Source organism: Hippocampus guttulatus, chromosome 5, assembly GCF_054856545.1.
Source record: "Hippocampus guttulatus isolate MCC_2025c chromosome 5, RoL_Hgut_1.0, whole genome shotgun sequence".
Classification (NCBI taxonomy): Eukaryota; Metazoa; Chordata; class Actinopteri; order Syngnathiformes; family Syngnathidae; genus Hippocampus; species Hippocampus guttulatus.
Window position 1 is genome coordinate 22712216 of NC_141265.1, and position 13083 is coordinate 22725298.

A 13083-nucleotide genomic window follows, 5' to 3' on the forward strand; every position below is an offset into this window, starting at 1 on the left:
CAGAATTATCATTTACCAACAAAAGCACCTCCTCCATGGTGAGGCATTATCTTGCCAAGCATGAGAATGAAGTTCCCGTTACACCCAGGACAATTTCAGGTATAGAGCCATTCTCTTACCTTTTCACATTTGCTTTGATGATGATTAATTGGCAATCAATAATTATTGTTGGTTTACTCTCCACTTCATGTTTGACAATCAAGCTTCCAGGAAGCAGTTGCTCGATCAGGCACTGCTGAACTTCATTGTCAAGGAATGCCAGCCCCTCAGCATTGTGGAGAGTGAAGGGTTCAAGGACCTGAATCAGTTGCTTGAACTGGAGACAGCAGAAAGCTTGCTCATATGTTTTGCCAACAAGAAAGGTCTGTGTGAAAGTTCCATAAAGTTGTAGTTGATGTAGATGAGCTGAATCGCCTATAATTTAAATGTATTATTTGCTTTTGGTTTAATTTTCAGACCATCAAAAAATGGTGTCCAACAAATACCCAGAGGAATGGGAAAAAGTGAAAATGGAAGTACAGCAAGCTGTGGCAGTGAGTATAACAACTGACGTGGACCTCTGTGAACATGGAGGCTTACTTGGCATTTACCTGTCACTACATTAATGCGAATCTGCAGTTGTGTTCATCAGTGTTGGGAGTACAATACTTTCCACAGAATCACCCTGCTGACAATTTGGCCCAGGTCAAAAGGGGCATGATGGAGGACTGGGCTATAACCAACAAGTAAAGTGTCTTGTGAGTGACGCAGCACCAAATAATGATCGCATCCATTAGACACCTCCAAATTCGCCACTCAATTTGCATTGCACGCAGTCTTAATTTATTAGTTAGAAAATCATGCGATCAGGTCCCTGCACTTACAGACATATGAAGAAAAGCTCGACACCTTGTCACATATTTCCATTCAAGCACTACAGCCGAGGAGAAGCTCGCTCAGGTGCAGCAACAGATGGGACGGCCAACCCTGAAACTCCTCAACAAGGTGCCAACACGCTGGAGCAGTACTTAAGAAATGCTGTCAAGGCCGCATGATGAGAGGGAACCAGTGTGGGTATCTTTGGCCTCCTTAAAGATAGATTTGACTCCACTAACAGCTGATGAGTTCACCATCATAAGAGAAACTGGTGCTTTCTCCATTCCATCAAGCTACAGCGGAGTTGTCTGAAGAGAGGCGAGTGTCTGGTTCAAAGGTCATCCCGATGATGAAAATGCTTTAACATGCACTTGAGCTCCACGCTTCAACCTTGCACACACAGGCGGCCATACAACTCCACAAACACTGAAAGCGTCGAGTCACAGACACTGCTTCCAGGCTGGAGTTTATTAGTTCTAGACCCCAGATTCAAATCACTTGGATTCCGCAGCTCCCCCCAGGTGCACGGAGGCCATATCCAGACTACGGTCTGACTGCGTGTGTCATTGGGTGCACAATTGAGGCACAGCCCGCACCATCATCGCAGCCCTCTGCAACTACATCTGGCATGTTACTCATTATTAGTTTGTTTTTGGAAATTGTACTAAATGCCAATTTTGTTGGGTTTTGTTTTTTCGATGACCTGTGGCAGCATTTGGATGATGAGGTGGGGAGACTGGGAAGAAGTGCAACAGCAGATGCTCTATCTGAGGTCCAGCGGTACCTGGCAGAGGGGAATATTGTACGCAGTCGAGACCTGCTGTTGTATTGGATGAACCAACACACGATTTTTCCTAACTGCCCTAGCAAATAATTATTAACCGAAAAAGCTGGGAGAGGTAGCAAAGAAAAAAGAGTTTCACGACAATATTCCTCCGCATACAATTGCAAGGAATATACGGATTTCATCATCTATGGCTCATAATGTCATCAAAAAGTTCACAGAATCTGAAGAAAATGTAAGAGGAAAGGCCGAAAATAACCCCCCATTAAATGCCCATGACATTTAATCCCTCAGGAGGCCCTGCATTAAAAAAAAAAAAAACAACGGCATCAACGTGTCCAGGATGTCACCACACGGGCTCAGGAACACCTCAAAAAATCAATGTCAGCAAACACAGTTCAGCGTTACATCCATAAGTGCAACTTAAAACTTTACTGTGTAAAGCAAAAGCCATTTTTTTACAACACCCAGAAATGTCACCAGCTTCTATGGGCTGGAACTCATCTAAGATGGTTGGTTGGAGGTAGTTTGAAAAATTCGGAGGAACGGATCTTAAGCCACGGGGCTGACCTTCCAAACAAGTGTGGATTTTTAAGGTGCAATCATTTTTGAGTATGCGGTGGCAAGGCGTACCACCTGGAGGTGGACTCGGAAAAAAGTCAGTCAAGCGAATTCTTCAAGATTTAAATTTAATCACTAACATCCTAGGAATGCATTGTGTTCATACTTGGGGTCTTATCGAATAAAAACAGATGCGGTATGCAGATGATTTAAAGTAACAGCTCATTTCCTCATAAGTGGGCAACGGAGAGGCTAATCAGTGTGGTATTTTCAGAAGTTGAAGTGGACATAAGTAGAGATGTCCACATAAATCTTGGTGCTGACTGATTGCCTATTGTGGAAATTATTAGTGCTGTACAAATTGTGCCCCAGACTTCATGCTTGGTTTGTAACATGCACTATCTGATGCATTTGCAAAACTGTGACCAAAAAACAAAACAAAAAAAAAAACATTCAAGTTCGTAAAACGGGATATTGTGTGACACTGATACACATTTGTCATCCTGCTCACGATCTCTATATTAAATAATTTCACGTTCCAGTTTCCAAGACCCAGCTCACGCTACAGAAGAGATTTGGTGGTTTAGGAAGACTTGCAGATGGCTGGCCTGAGAGCAGAAGATGCAGGGGATCAGGAATGAGAGTGGAGGTTGATTCGCTGTGACAATCCCTTGATAGGTTTAAGCCAAAAGGAAAAAGTAGATTAAGAAAATCAGCTCTTTAAACCTTTTCCAAAAGAAATGATTACACCTTCCTAATGCGTGTCGCATTGGCCTTCTATTCATACATTCTCTTCTTATAATTTATTTTCTGAATATTTTATGAAAGTGTATTTTTAATTTTATTTTCTAGTATTGTCCACACCAAAAATAAACAAGTATGTGAAAGTTTAGATTTAGGCTGTATGATTAAAAATCCGAGTTCATGACAGTCAATGCAACAAAATTTGGAGGAACATTTTATTTCAGCGTAGTTAAAAATTACAATTAAAAAAACATACCGTTGTCAAACAAATACTGTTTACATGGGTTAAGCCATAAGGAAACGAAGGTAGATTAAGAAAACCAGCTCCCTAAATCTTTTCCCCAAAAAATGATCTGTCGTATTCCATTTACACATTCTATCCTCATAATTTGTTTTCTTCATATGAGTTTTCTTAGTGGTTTTTAAATGTAATTTTCTATGAGTGTCAATAACAAAAATAAACATGAGTAGGCAGTAAAAACAAAGCTGAGAGCGAGCCAGTAAAAATCCAAGTTTATGACAAACAATACAACAAAATCTAGTGAAACCTTTTAATCCAGTTCTGTTAAAAATGACAATTAAAAACATGTACAATTGTAAATCAAATATTGTTTACAAGAGCTGGTCACTAATTTTAAATGCTGACTGCTTTTAAGAACGAATATTTAAATTGCCTAAAAAAAAAGCATTATTCTTTAAATGTTACCTGAAATAAAATCGAATATCATATATGTACAGTCGATGAAAAATCTACATCTTATTGTTCTTCATAGTTCATGAATTCAAAACACACAAAACCCAGCTACCTTAACTCTTACAGTATATTTTCTTTGTATAGGCTTGTGGCGAGTCTTGAAAAATGAGAAAATACACTGCGGGTTTGCATCATTCCCTGATGAGCAACTCGAGATTCAAGGTCGATGGTCGTAGTCACTGATCATCCTTTTGATGTGGGACAGCTTGGACCTGAGATATTTGCACCGCTTCCTATTGATCTGGTAATCGGAGGACTGAAATGAGAAGAAAGGCGACAACAAAAGCGAAACAACGTCATGTTATAAACAAAAAGCCCACCCGTGACATGTTAAAGGACTTACTTTCTTGATATTCTTCAGTCTGGTGTACTGTTCCATGGCATCCTGAAAATAAAATTTGAAGAGCAAATGAATTTAAACGACAAACATAAGGATAATAATTTGCGATTGGACCATTACACAAAAGTGTGTACGATGAAATTGCCAATTGACTAAAGTTCAGTATAATACCATGCACTAGTCAACATCATTCTCTTCATACACAAGTATTGTGCAACTGTATTTTATAATGGTTATTTTGCAGTAGCTACATTTATGGGTACTTGAATTTATTTATCTTATGTGTGAAAAGAGGCTGCCTTTTTCAGCCACTAAGGTTCACTGGCATGATTTTCCTTTTTCAGTCCCCCTCAACCTTCTTTAAAAGCTATCGTACAGTGGCACCACATTGCGCACTGTACATTGCACTGATGAACAAATTTTAAAATTCACAAATGTACTACTTGTATTCAGGCTGAGTTATGAAATTTCTTGAGCCACTAAGCCCCCAAAATTTGATCTTCTGAAGCAATGTTCCCTCGAAGCTACCCAACTGCACACTGGTTGCACACTCAGCGCACAAGGAAACCTATCCAGTACAGTGAACGGACTGCAAATGAATTGGCTGTATAACTTTTTTTCTGTATCATTTTGCTGTGTAATTCAGTGAGTGACAGTTGTCCAGTCAATCATAAGATACGATGCAATGACGGTACTTGCACATGTGTTCTGCTCATACACGCTCCATAACAATAACAATGCGGCAGAGATAAGTGACGCGAACGCTAACCCTTTATCACTGCGAAACGAGCGGGCAGTGAGTGTGATACGTCGACTCCCCAAACCAACAAAAATGAACTCCGGTTCTTTTAAGTTGGAATGGCTGTCGGAGTACGTGCAAATAAAAGAACAAGCGGTGAAACAACCATCCACGCTCACACTCACACCTAGGGACAGTTTTGAGGATTCACTTGAGCTACCATGCATGATTTTGGAATGTGGGAGGAGACCCGAGTACCCGGAGAAAACCCACGCAGGCATGGGGAGAACACGCAAACTCCACACAGGGAGGCCGGAGCCGGAATCGAACCCTGCACCTCTGCACTGTGAGGTCGGCGCGCTGACCAGTCGACTATCGGGCCACCGACTAATTTTCTCTTCTGGGTTAAATCAAAATACAAAATTATGGTAGTCCAGTTGGCAATGGCAGTGTTAAAAATGACTGAAAATATTCAATCTAAACAAGTTGAAACTCTGGGAGAGTACGAGTCTGTTAATTAACTTGCTAATTTGGAGTAGGGTCTTGTGATTTACTAAACGGCATGGTTATGTCAAATACCATAGCATTGATTAATGTTATGGCAGTGATGTAAGGTAACATAGATTTCACCGTCTATTTACCCGGAATACCATAATTATAGTCCAAAATAAAGCGTGTGTAAGAAATGTTCATCATAGAAGGAAGACAATGTACTCTATCACATCAAATTAGAGCACGGTCCAGATGAAATTAGCATTGAATCCTGATTTTGAGAAGGGCTGCAGTCGCCTTTTTTTCACTCTCACCAGAAACTGTGGACTGCTATCTGGATATTTGTCCAGTTCGTCATCCAGATGAGCAAGTTTCTGGTTTATGTTGTCCAGCTCAGCTTGAATTCTCTTGTACTCATGGTAATCCCGTTCAAACTCTTGTTTGTAGGTCAGACGCTCCTCCTCATCCACAATGGAAGGAAACAGTCTACGGAGGGAAGGAAGTAAAACATGTATCTATCACATGGAAAGTAAACTGGCAATACCAAGAATAGGCTCTAAGCAGTATCATTACGCGCAACAGTAAAGAATCAAATAAAAGCCATATTAACAGAGGTGGGCATTTCCTCCCGGATGAACTAAGCAAGGACAGAAGTGGGTTTTCGTAATCGTCCCTACAGACACACATTTCACTGATTCCTGACAGAAACATGGCCAACCTGTCTTGTGTAGGTAATCCGCCAATACACTACTTCAGACCGAATGTGTAATATCACGATGCGCTGCTTGTCTCTTGCGTGTTCACCGTGTTTGTATGCAGGATGGGGTGACTTCACTCTTCCTCCATCCAAAAAAAGTTTACACATTGCCACTTAGTCTGGTGAGTGGTTGTGTTAGCAGCTAAATGCTATCTTGGTTGACACTTAAATAGTTGTGAACAATTCAATCCAGCTGGAAAAAAAGCTGGCTGTGTTGTATGCCTCTCGGTCCCATCCCACACCATTTTTTTTGGAGATTTAAATCTTTATTGAACAAGTCAGAATACAATTCTCAGCAAACAGAGAACAAAACGAACGTGCTACCAATACATACACATTACAACGTTTAAACAAAAAATAAGAGAAAAAAAAAAGAAGCCAGGGGATTTTTAGACAAAAATTTCAAATAAGGAGCATATCGCCAGAGTTTTAACAGCTTTTTTGTTTTTGGAATCCATAATAGAGCTCAAGTACTGCTTTGTTTCTGCTTCGAAAATTAAGAAAAGAGGTTTTGAATAATTCCATCTGGATGTGTGGATATGGAACTTAGCGAGAATGAGTATTAAATTTATAATGAAGGTTTGTTTAGTGTTTTTTTCCGTATTTTGGTAGAACCCAAATAGTACATTTTTCCAGTATAGCATAAAGTCAGAGTCAATATGTTCAATACTGCTACTGGTTACTCTAAAATGGTTCAATGATTTGTTGTTTACGATGATACTAATGCAGCGTGTTATACCGGAGACAAATTCCTTGTGTGTTCTACATACTTGGCCAATAAAGATGATTCTGATTCTGATTCTGATGCAATGATAAATCTGGATACAACTTTCCAAAATGTGTTGGTATACTGGCATTGCCAGAACAAGTGAACCATTGTTTCAGGGTACATTCCACAAAATGAACAATCAAAAGAGATGTCTTTCTTGAGCCTAAGAAGATAATGCTTGGTGGGATAGTATTTGTGTATCATTTTAACCCATCCCACACCATGTGTGCGTGTCTGTGTATGCGTGTGACGTATTACGTAGGTTTTCGACGCCGACGCGAGTTGGCCAAAATTTCATTTTAATGTATTCGAGCGAAATGGGCTCAGGACAAAAATTACCTTGGAACGTTTGAGACGAGCCCCTGGTAGCCTACCGCACGTACTGTATAGGGAATGCGCCAGCAGAGGCGTTGGTGGACTTATTTATTAAATACATCACCCCCCCACTCCCTCGCTCCGTTGCTGTGGAGAGGGTTTTTTTTTTCAACAAACGGTGACATCACCCGGCCAAAGAGGACCGCCCTGGCAACGCCATCTTTGACAAGCTGGTCTTCCTCAAGAGGAGCATGTCCCAAATGGGGTGTCCCACCTACAAGGTGTCATTTGAGGAGGAGAAGCAGCCGAGGGCCGATCATGGAAAAAAAGAACAACACATTTTTGTAAAGTTGTCCAAGCTGTTCATAGTTTATATATATTTTTTGTGTGTAAAGTGGTCCATGGTCCACACTGTTTCACAACATATCCAATTATGTGCCAGCTCTTCAAAGGGACGGAGGATGATTATTTTATGAATCAGGACGGAGGGACGTTGGCGGTAGGTGCCCAGGTCGCAGACGGAGGACGGCAAAATAGGAAGTACCCATCTCTGCATATTAACCAACCTATCAAAATAGAGTGTGATGTATGTACTTGCTGAAGTTCTCTTCCTCAAGGTCATCTCCTGAATCTGCTCCAGGGTCATAATCTTTGAATCTGCCGTTTAGCCCATCCAGGGTGCTGAAGATATCAGAATTCCTGCAAACAAATTTTACATGTACAGTATCTTTGTTGAGTTTTCCACCCATTGCATTAAGAGAGAGTCATTTATGCTTAAATTCTATTTGCGTTTGCCCCTATTGCCTCCTTAATCTGGATTATTACTCATAACATTGATACAAACATGCATGACAAATTATGTTTATTATATATTGGATATTGTATTGTTCAAATTTTTTCTCAGAGTAAAAAAATCTATTTTATTATATAGCCAGACTAAAACGTGAGGAGGTACACACGCTTTTTGACAGACTTTTGAAGAACTAAACCATGATCTGTATTGGATATACAAGGTCTACACACTGCTGTTCAAAGGTCAGGTTTTGATGATAAATAATTTCTAAACGTTTTTCCACGATTAATGTGACCTATTACCTGTACAACTCATCATATTTCTCTCTTTGGGTCATTCGAAGTTGAGTCACGGGAAAGAGAAGACCTGGTACACCTCATTTTGACTGCTTGTATCTAGGATCTTATTATTTTAGTCACGACCCCCAGCTCGGGACCATACATGAGGGTAAAAACGTAGATCGACCGGTAAATCGAGAGCTTCGCTTCCCAGCTCAGCTCCCTTTTCACGACGGGGGGGGGGGGGGGGGCAATACAGAGTCCAGATTACCAGTGTTGTTCTCGTCAACAATGTAACGAAATTATTTAATTAACATCCCTTGTTTTCATGATGATGACGAGCTAAACATGGCTCCTTTGATGACAAAAATATGTCATGACGTATGTGAGCTTTCCTTGACGAGATGAGACTGGACGAAAATTGTTAGCGTGTGGTCTGTCAGATGTTCAAAATGCATGACATCTCTTCCTATTGTAATCTGTCTGTCAAAAAATATCAGCAATGCTTCTGCAACCTCTCCTTGTTTGGTCACGCCCATCACCTGGCCGACACGCAGTGCACACGCACACACTGGCACAATAGAGCACGTCTGCAGTCAATCGTCACACACACGGACACATTTTCCATTGATGGACCATGCTGGCAGAGTCAAAAATTAAGGGGTTTGATGGTCGGAAACGAAGAAAAGACTTTCTGTACAACCCAGCTGAAAGAACAACACAATGCATTGCAGATGGTGGTAACGGTAAATGTGGCCACAAACTAGGTCGGGGGTCGGCAACATGCAGCTCTTTAGCACACCCCAGAGGCTCACTGGAGCTTTTTCAAAAACTTTTGAAAATGAAAAAAGATGGGGGAGGGAAATATATATTTTTTGTTTCATTATGGTTTCAATAAGAGGACAAACATGACACAAACATTATTAACGTTTTCCAACGCTGTAAAAAAATGTGTTAAATAAATATGAATTCATTCACTCCCAAAGAAGTTTTTAAACGTCTTTTCAGATTTGGTCCAGAATTGGCTGGTACTGAATGAGTTAAATTTCAACATTTCGTCAACGAGGATTTGTGTCATAGCCTGCGACACACATTTCTATTTGCAGGGCGGGATGTCAGTCAGGAGGCTGTTGTAAAAAAAAACAAAAAAAAAAAAACAACCCCCGCCCCAAAAAAAAAACAGCCTTTCTTGTACAATTTATCGAGGGTACTTGCAAAGAATGGGAATCTGGGCAGCCGGGAAGCATTTTTAAATGGTACACGTGAGCTACGATTGTTAGCACGCTGCAAAAGTGCGTTCCGTGCCTCGTTCATTTTTAGCGGCCATTATGGCATGCGTGTGTAAGTGTGTGCGTATGCGCGCGTGTGTGGTAATGGGTCGATCGTGGGAGGTTGGTTGATCGAAAAGTAGATCTTACGTCAAAAAAGGTTGGACACCCCTGCTCTACAGAATGAACTGCAGGGGGAAAAACATTTTATCATGAATGCTTGTGTATTTGTAGCCAATTTAGTCCTGTTGATAGTAGGCTAATATCGCTAATATAGATACATAAAGCATGTGTTGAGTTCATGATAAGGCTTTTAATTTTTTGCGGCTCCAGACATTTGTTTTTTGTTCCAATATGGCTCTTTCAACATTTTGGGTTGCCGACCCCTGAACTAGATGGAAAGAATACTACGAATCAAAAGCGGAATCTGAAGGCTCACCACATTTTTTCACAGCTAAGGAGCAACTAGTCCTGTTAATATATCATACTGTAACTGAAACAAATTTCTCGCCTTCGATGTTACTTGAGAGTAGGCTTGGAAGAAATTTCATTGTAAGCTTAAAGTTTTCCAAGTAACTCCTGGCGCAAATGGGCTATCTTAAGGTTTAAGTTATTTTGGTTGAGCTAACGTTGCGGCTAATGTCAATATATTAGCTTGTTGTGTGTATAATCAAATATTAAAAGTAGATTAACGCACATATAGTCTATGGAGCCCCTCCGTGAGTCGTCACCTTACCGTGGTGGAGGGGTTTGTGTGTCCCAATGATCCTAGGAGCTAAGTTGTCTGGGGCTTTATGCCCCTGGCAGGGTCACCCATGGCAAACAGGTTCTAGGTGAGGGGCCAGACAAAGCACGGCTCAAAGACCCCTTGTGATGACAAAAATATATGGACCAAGGTTTCCCTTGCCCGGACGCGGGTCACCGGGGCCCCCCTCTGGAGCCAGGCCTGGAGGTGGGGCTCGTTGGCAAGCGCCTGGTGGTCGGGCCTACACCCATGGGGCCCGGCCGGGCACAGCCCGAAGAGGCAACGTGGGTCCCCCTTCCCATGGGCTCACCACCCATGAGAGGGGCCAAAGGGGTCGGGTGCAATGTGAGCTGGGCGGCAGCCAAAGGCGGGGACCCTGGCGGTCCGATCCTCGGCTGCAGAAGCTAGCTCTTGGGACATGGAATGTCACCTCTCTGGCAGGGAAGGAGCCCGAGCTGGTGTGTGAGGCAGAGAATTTCCGACTGGATATAGTCGGACTTGCCTCCACACACAGCCTGGGTTCTGGTACCAGTTCTGTCAAGAGGGTTTGGACTCTCTTCCACTCTGGAGTTGCTCACGGTGAGAGGCGCAGAGCAGGTGTGGGCATACTCATTGCCCCCCGGCTCAGTGCCTGTACATTAGGGTTCACACCGGTAGACGAGAGGGTTGCCTCCCTCCGCCTTCGGGTGGGTGGACGGGTCCTGACTGTTGTTTGTGCATATGCACCAAACAGCAGCTCAGCATACCCACCCTTTTTGGAGTCCTTGAAGGGTGTGCTGGAGAGTACTCCTGCTGGGGACTCCCTTGTTCTGCTGGGGGACTTCAATGCTCACGTGGGCAATGACAGTGAGACCTGGAGGGGCGTGATTGGGAGGAACGGCCCCCCCGATCAGAACTCGAGTGGTGTTTCGTTATTGGACTTCTGTGCTCGCCACGGATTGTCCATAACGAACACCTTGTTCAAACATAAGGGTATCCATATGTGCACTTGGCACCAGGACACCCTAGGCTGCAGTTCGATGATCGACTTTGTAGTTGTATCATCGGATTTGCGGCCGCATGTTTTGGACACTCGGGTGAAGAGAGGGGCGGAGCTGTCAACTGATCACCACCTGGTGGTGAGTAGGCTCCGATGGTGGGGGAAGATGCCGGTCCGTCCTGGCAGACCCAAACGTATTGTGAGGGTTTGTTGGGAGCGTCTGGCGGAATCCCGAATCCCCTGTCAGAAGGAGTTTCAACTCCCACCTCCGACAGAGCTTTTCCCATGTTCCGGGGGAGGCGGGGGACATTGAGCCCGAGTGGACCATGTTCCGTGCCTCTATTGTTGAGGCGGCCAATCTGAGTTGTGGCCGTAAGGTGGTTGGTGCCTGTCGTGGCGGCAACCCCCGTACTCGCTGGTGGACACCAGCAGTAAGGGATGCCGTCAAGCTGAAGAAGGAGTCCTATCGAGCCTTTATGGCCTGTGGGACCCCAGAGGCAGCTGACGGGTATCGACTGGCCAAGCGGAACGCAGCTTCGGTGGTCGCCGAGGCAAAAACCAGAGCGTCGGAGGAGTTCGGTGAGGCCATGGAAGCCGACTTCCGGACGGCTTCGAGGAAATTCTGGTCCACCATCCGACGTCTCAGGAGGGGGAAGCAGTGCACCACTAACACTGTGTACAGTGGGGATGGGGCGCTGCTGACTTCGACTCGGGACGTTGTGAACCGGTGGGCAGAGTACTTCGAAGACCTCCTCAACTACACCAACACGCCTTCCTTGGAGGAAGCAGAGCCTGGGGACTCTGAGGTGGGCTCTCCTATCTCTGTGGTTGAAGTCACCGATGTGGTTAAAAAGCTCCTCGGTGGCAAGGCCCCAGGGGTGGATGAGATCCGCCCGGAGTTCCTCAAGGTTCTGGATGTTGTGTGGCTGTCCTGGTTGACACGCCTCTGCAACATCGCGTGGTCAACAGGGAGAGTGCCTCTGGATTGGCAGACCAGGGTGGTAGTCCCTCTTTTTAAAAAGGGGGACCGGAGTGTGTGTTCCAACTACAGAGGGATCACACTCCTCAGCCTCCCTGGTAAGGTCTATTCAGGGGTGCTGGAGAGGAGGGTCCGTCAGGAAGTCGAGCCTCAGATTGAGGAGGAGCAGTGTGGTTTTCGTCCCGGCCGTGGAACAGTGGACCAGATCTACACCCTTCGCAGGGTCCTCGAGGGTATGTGGGAATTCGCCCAACCAGTCTACATGTGTTTTGTGGACTTGGAGAAGGCGTTTGACCGTGTCCCTTGGGGAGTTCTGTGGGGGGTGCTTCGTGGGTATGGGGTACCGAACCCCCTGATACGGGCTGTTCGGTCACTATACCACCGATGTCAGAGTTTGGTTCGCATTGCCGGCAGTAAGTCGGAATCGTTTCCAGTGGGGGTAGGACTCCGCCAAGGCTGCCCTTTGTCGCCGATTCTGTTCATAACCTTTATGGACAGAATTTCTAGGCGCAGCCGAAGCGTTGAGGGGATCCGTTTTGGGGGCCTCAGTATTGCATCCCTGCTTTTTGCAGATGATGTGGTGCTGTTGGCTCCTTCAAACAGGGCTCTCCAACTCTCACTGGAGCGTTTCGCAGCCGAGTGTGAAGCGGTTGGGATGAAGATCAGCACCTCCAAATCTGATACCATGGTCCTCAGTCGGAAAAGGGTGGAGTGTCCCCTCCGGGTCGGGGAGGAGATCTTGCCCCAAGTGGAGGAGTTCAAGTATCTTGGGGTCTTGTTCACGAGTGGGGGCAGGAGGGAGCGGGAGATCGACAGGCGGATCGGTGCAGCGTCTGCTGTGATGCGGACGTTGTATCGGTCTGTCGTGGTGAAGAAGGAGCTGAGCCAAAGGGCGAAGCTCTCAATTAACCGGTCGATCTACGTTCCAACC

General features: G+C 44.5%; 1 protein-coding gene and 1 long non-coding RNA gene across 3 annotated transcripts in view; one reads left to right on the plus strand and one right to left on the minus strand.

Moving 5' to 3' along the window:
- On the plus strand, window positions 1-3742 carry LOC147205553 (uncharacterized). The gene is made up of 3 exons (XR_015100870.1): window positions 1-99; window positions 204-362; window positions 457-3742. It is a non-coding gene; the product is annotated as an uncharacterized LOC147205553 (long non-coding RNA).
- Window positions 3482-13083, minus strand: part of oclnb (occludin b) — a 24592-nt gene continuing 14990 nt past the window's right edge. The window contains exons 6-9 of one of the 2 annotated variants that reach the window (XM_086110466.1): window positions 7705-7809; window positions 5584-5755; window positions 4042-4083; window positions 3482-3939 (exon numbers count right to left, since the gene is read on the minus strand). In XM_086110466.1, coding sequence (XP_085966592.1) covers window positions 3856-3939; window positions 4042-4083; window positions 5584-5755; window positions 7705-7809 — 403 coding nt within the window. In that variant the 3' untranslated portion in view covers window positions 3482-3855. Of the gene's footprint in view, window positions 3955-4041; window positions 4084-5583; window positions 5756-7704; window positions 7810-13083 lie in introns of both variants that reach the window. The other variant, XM_086110465.1, reaches the window with a different exon arrangement.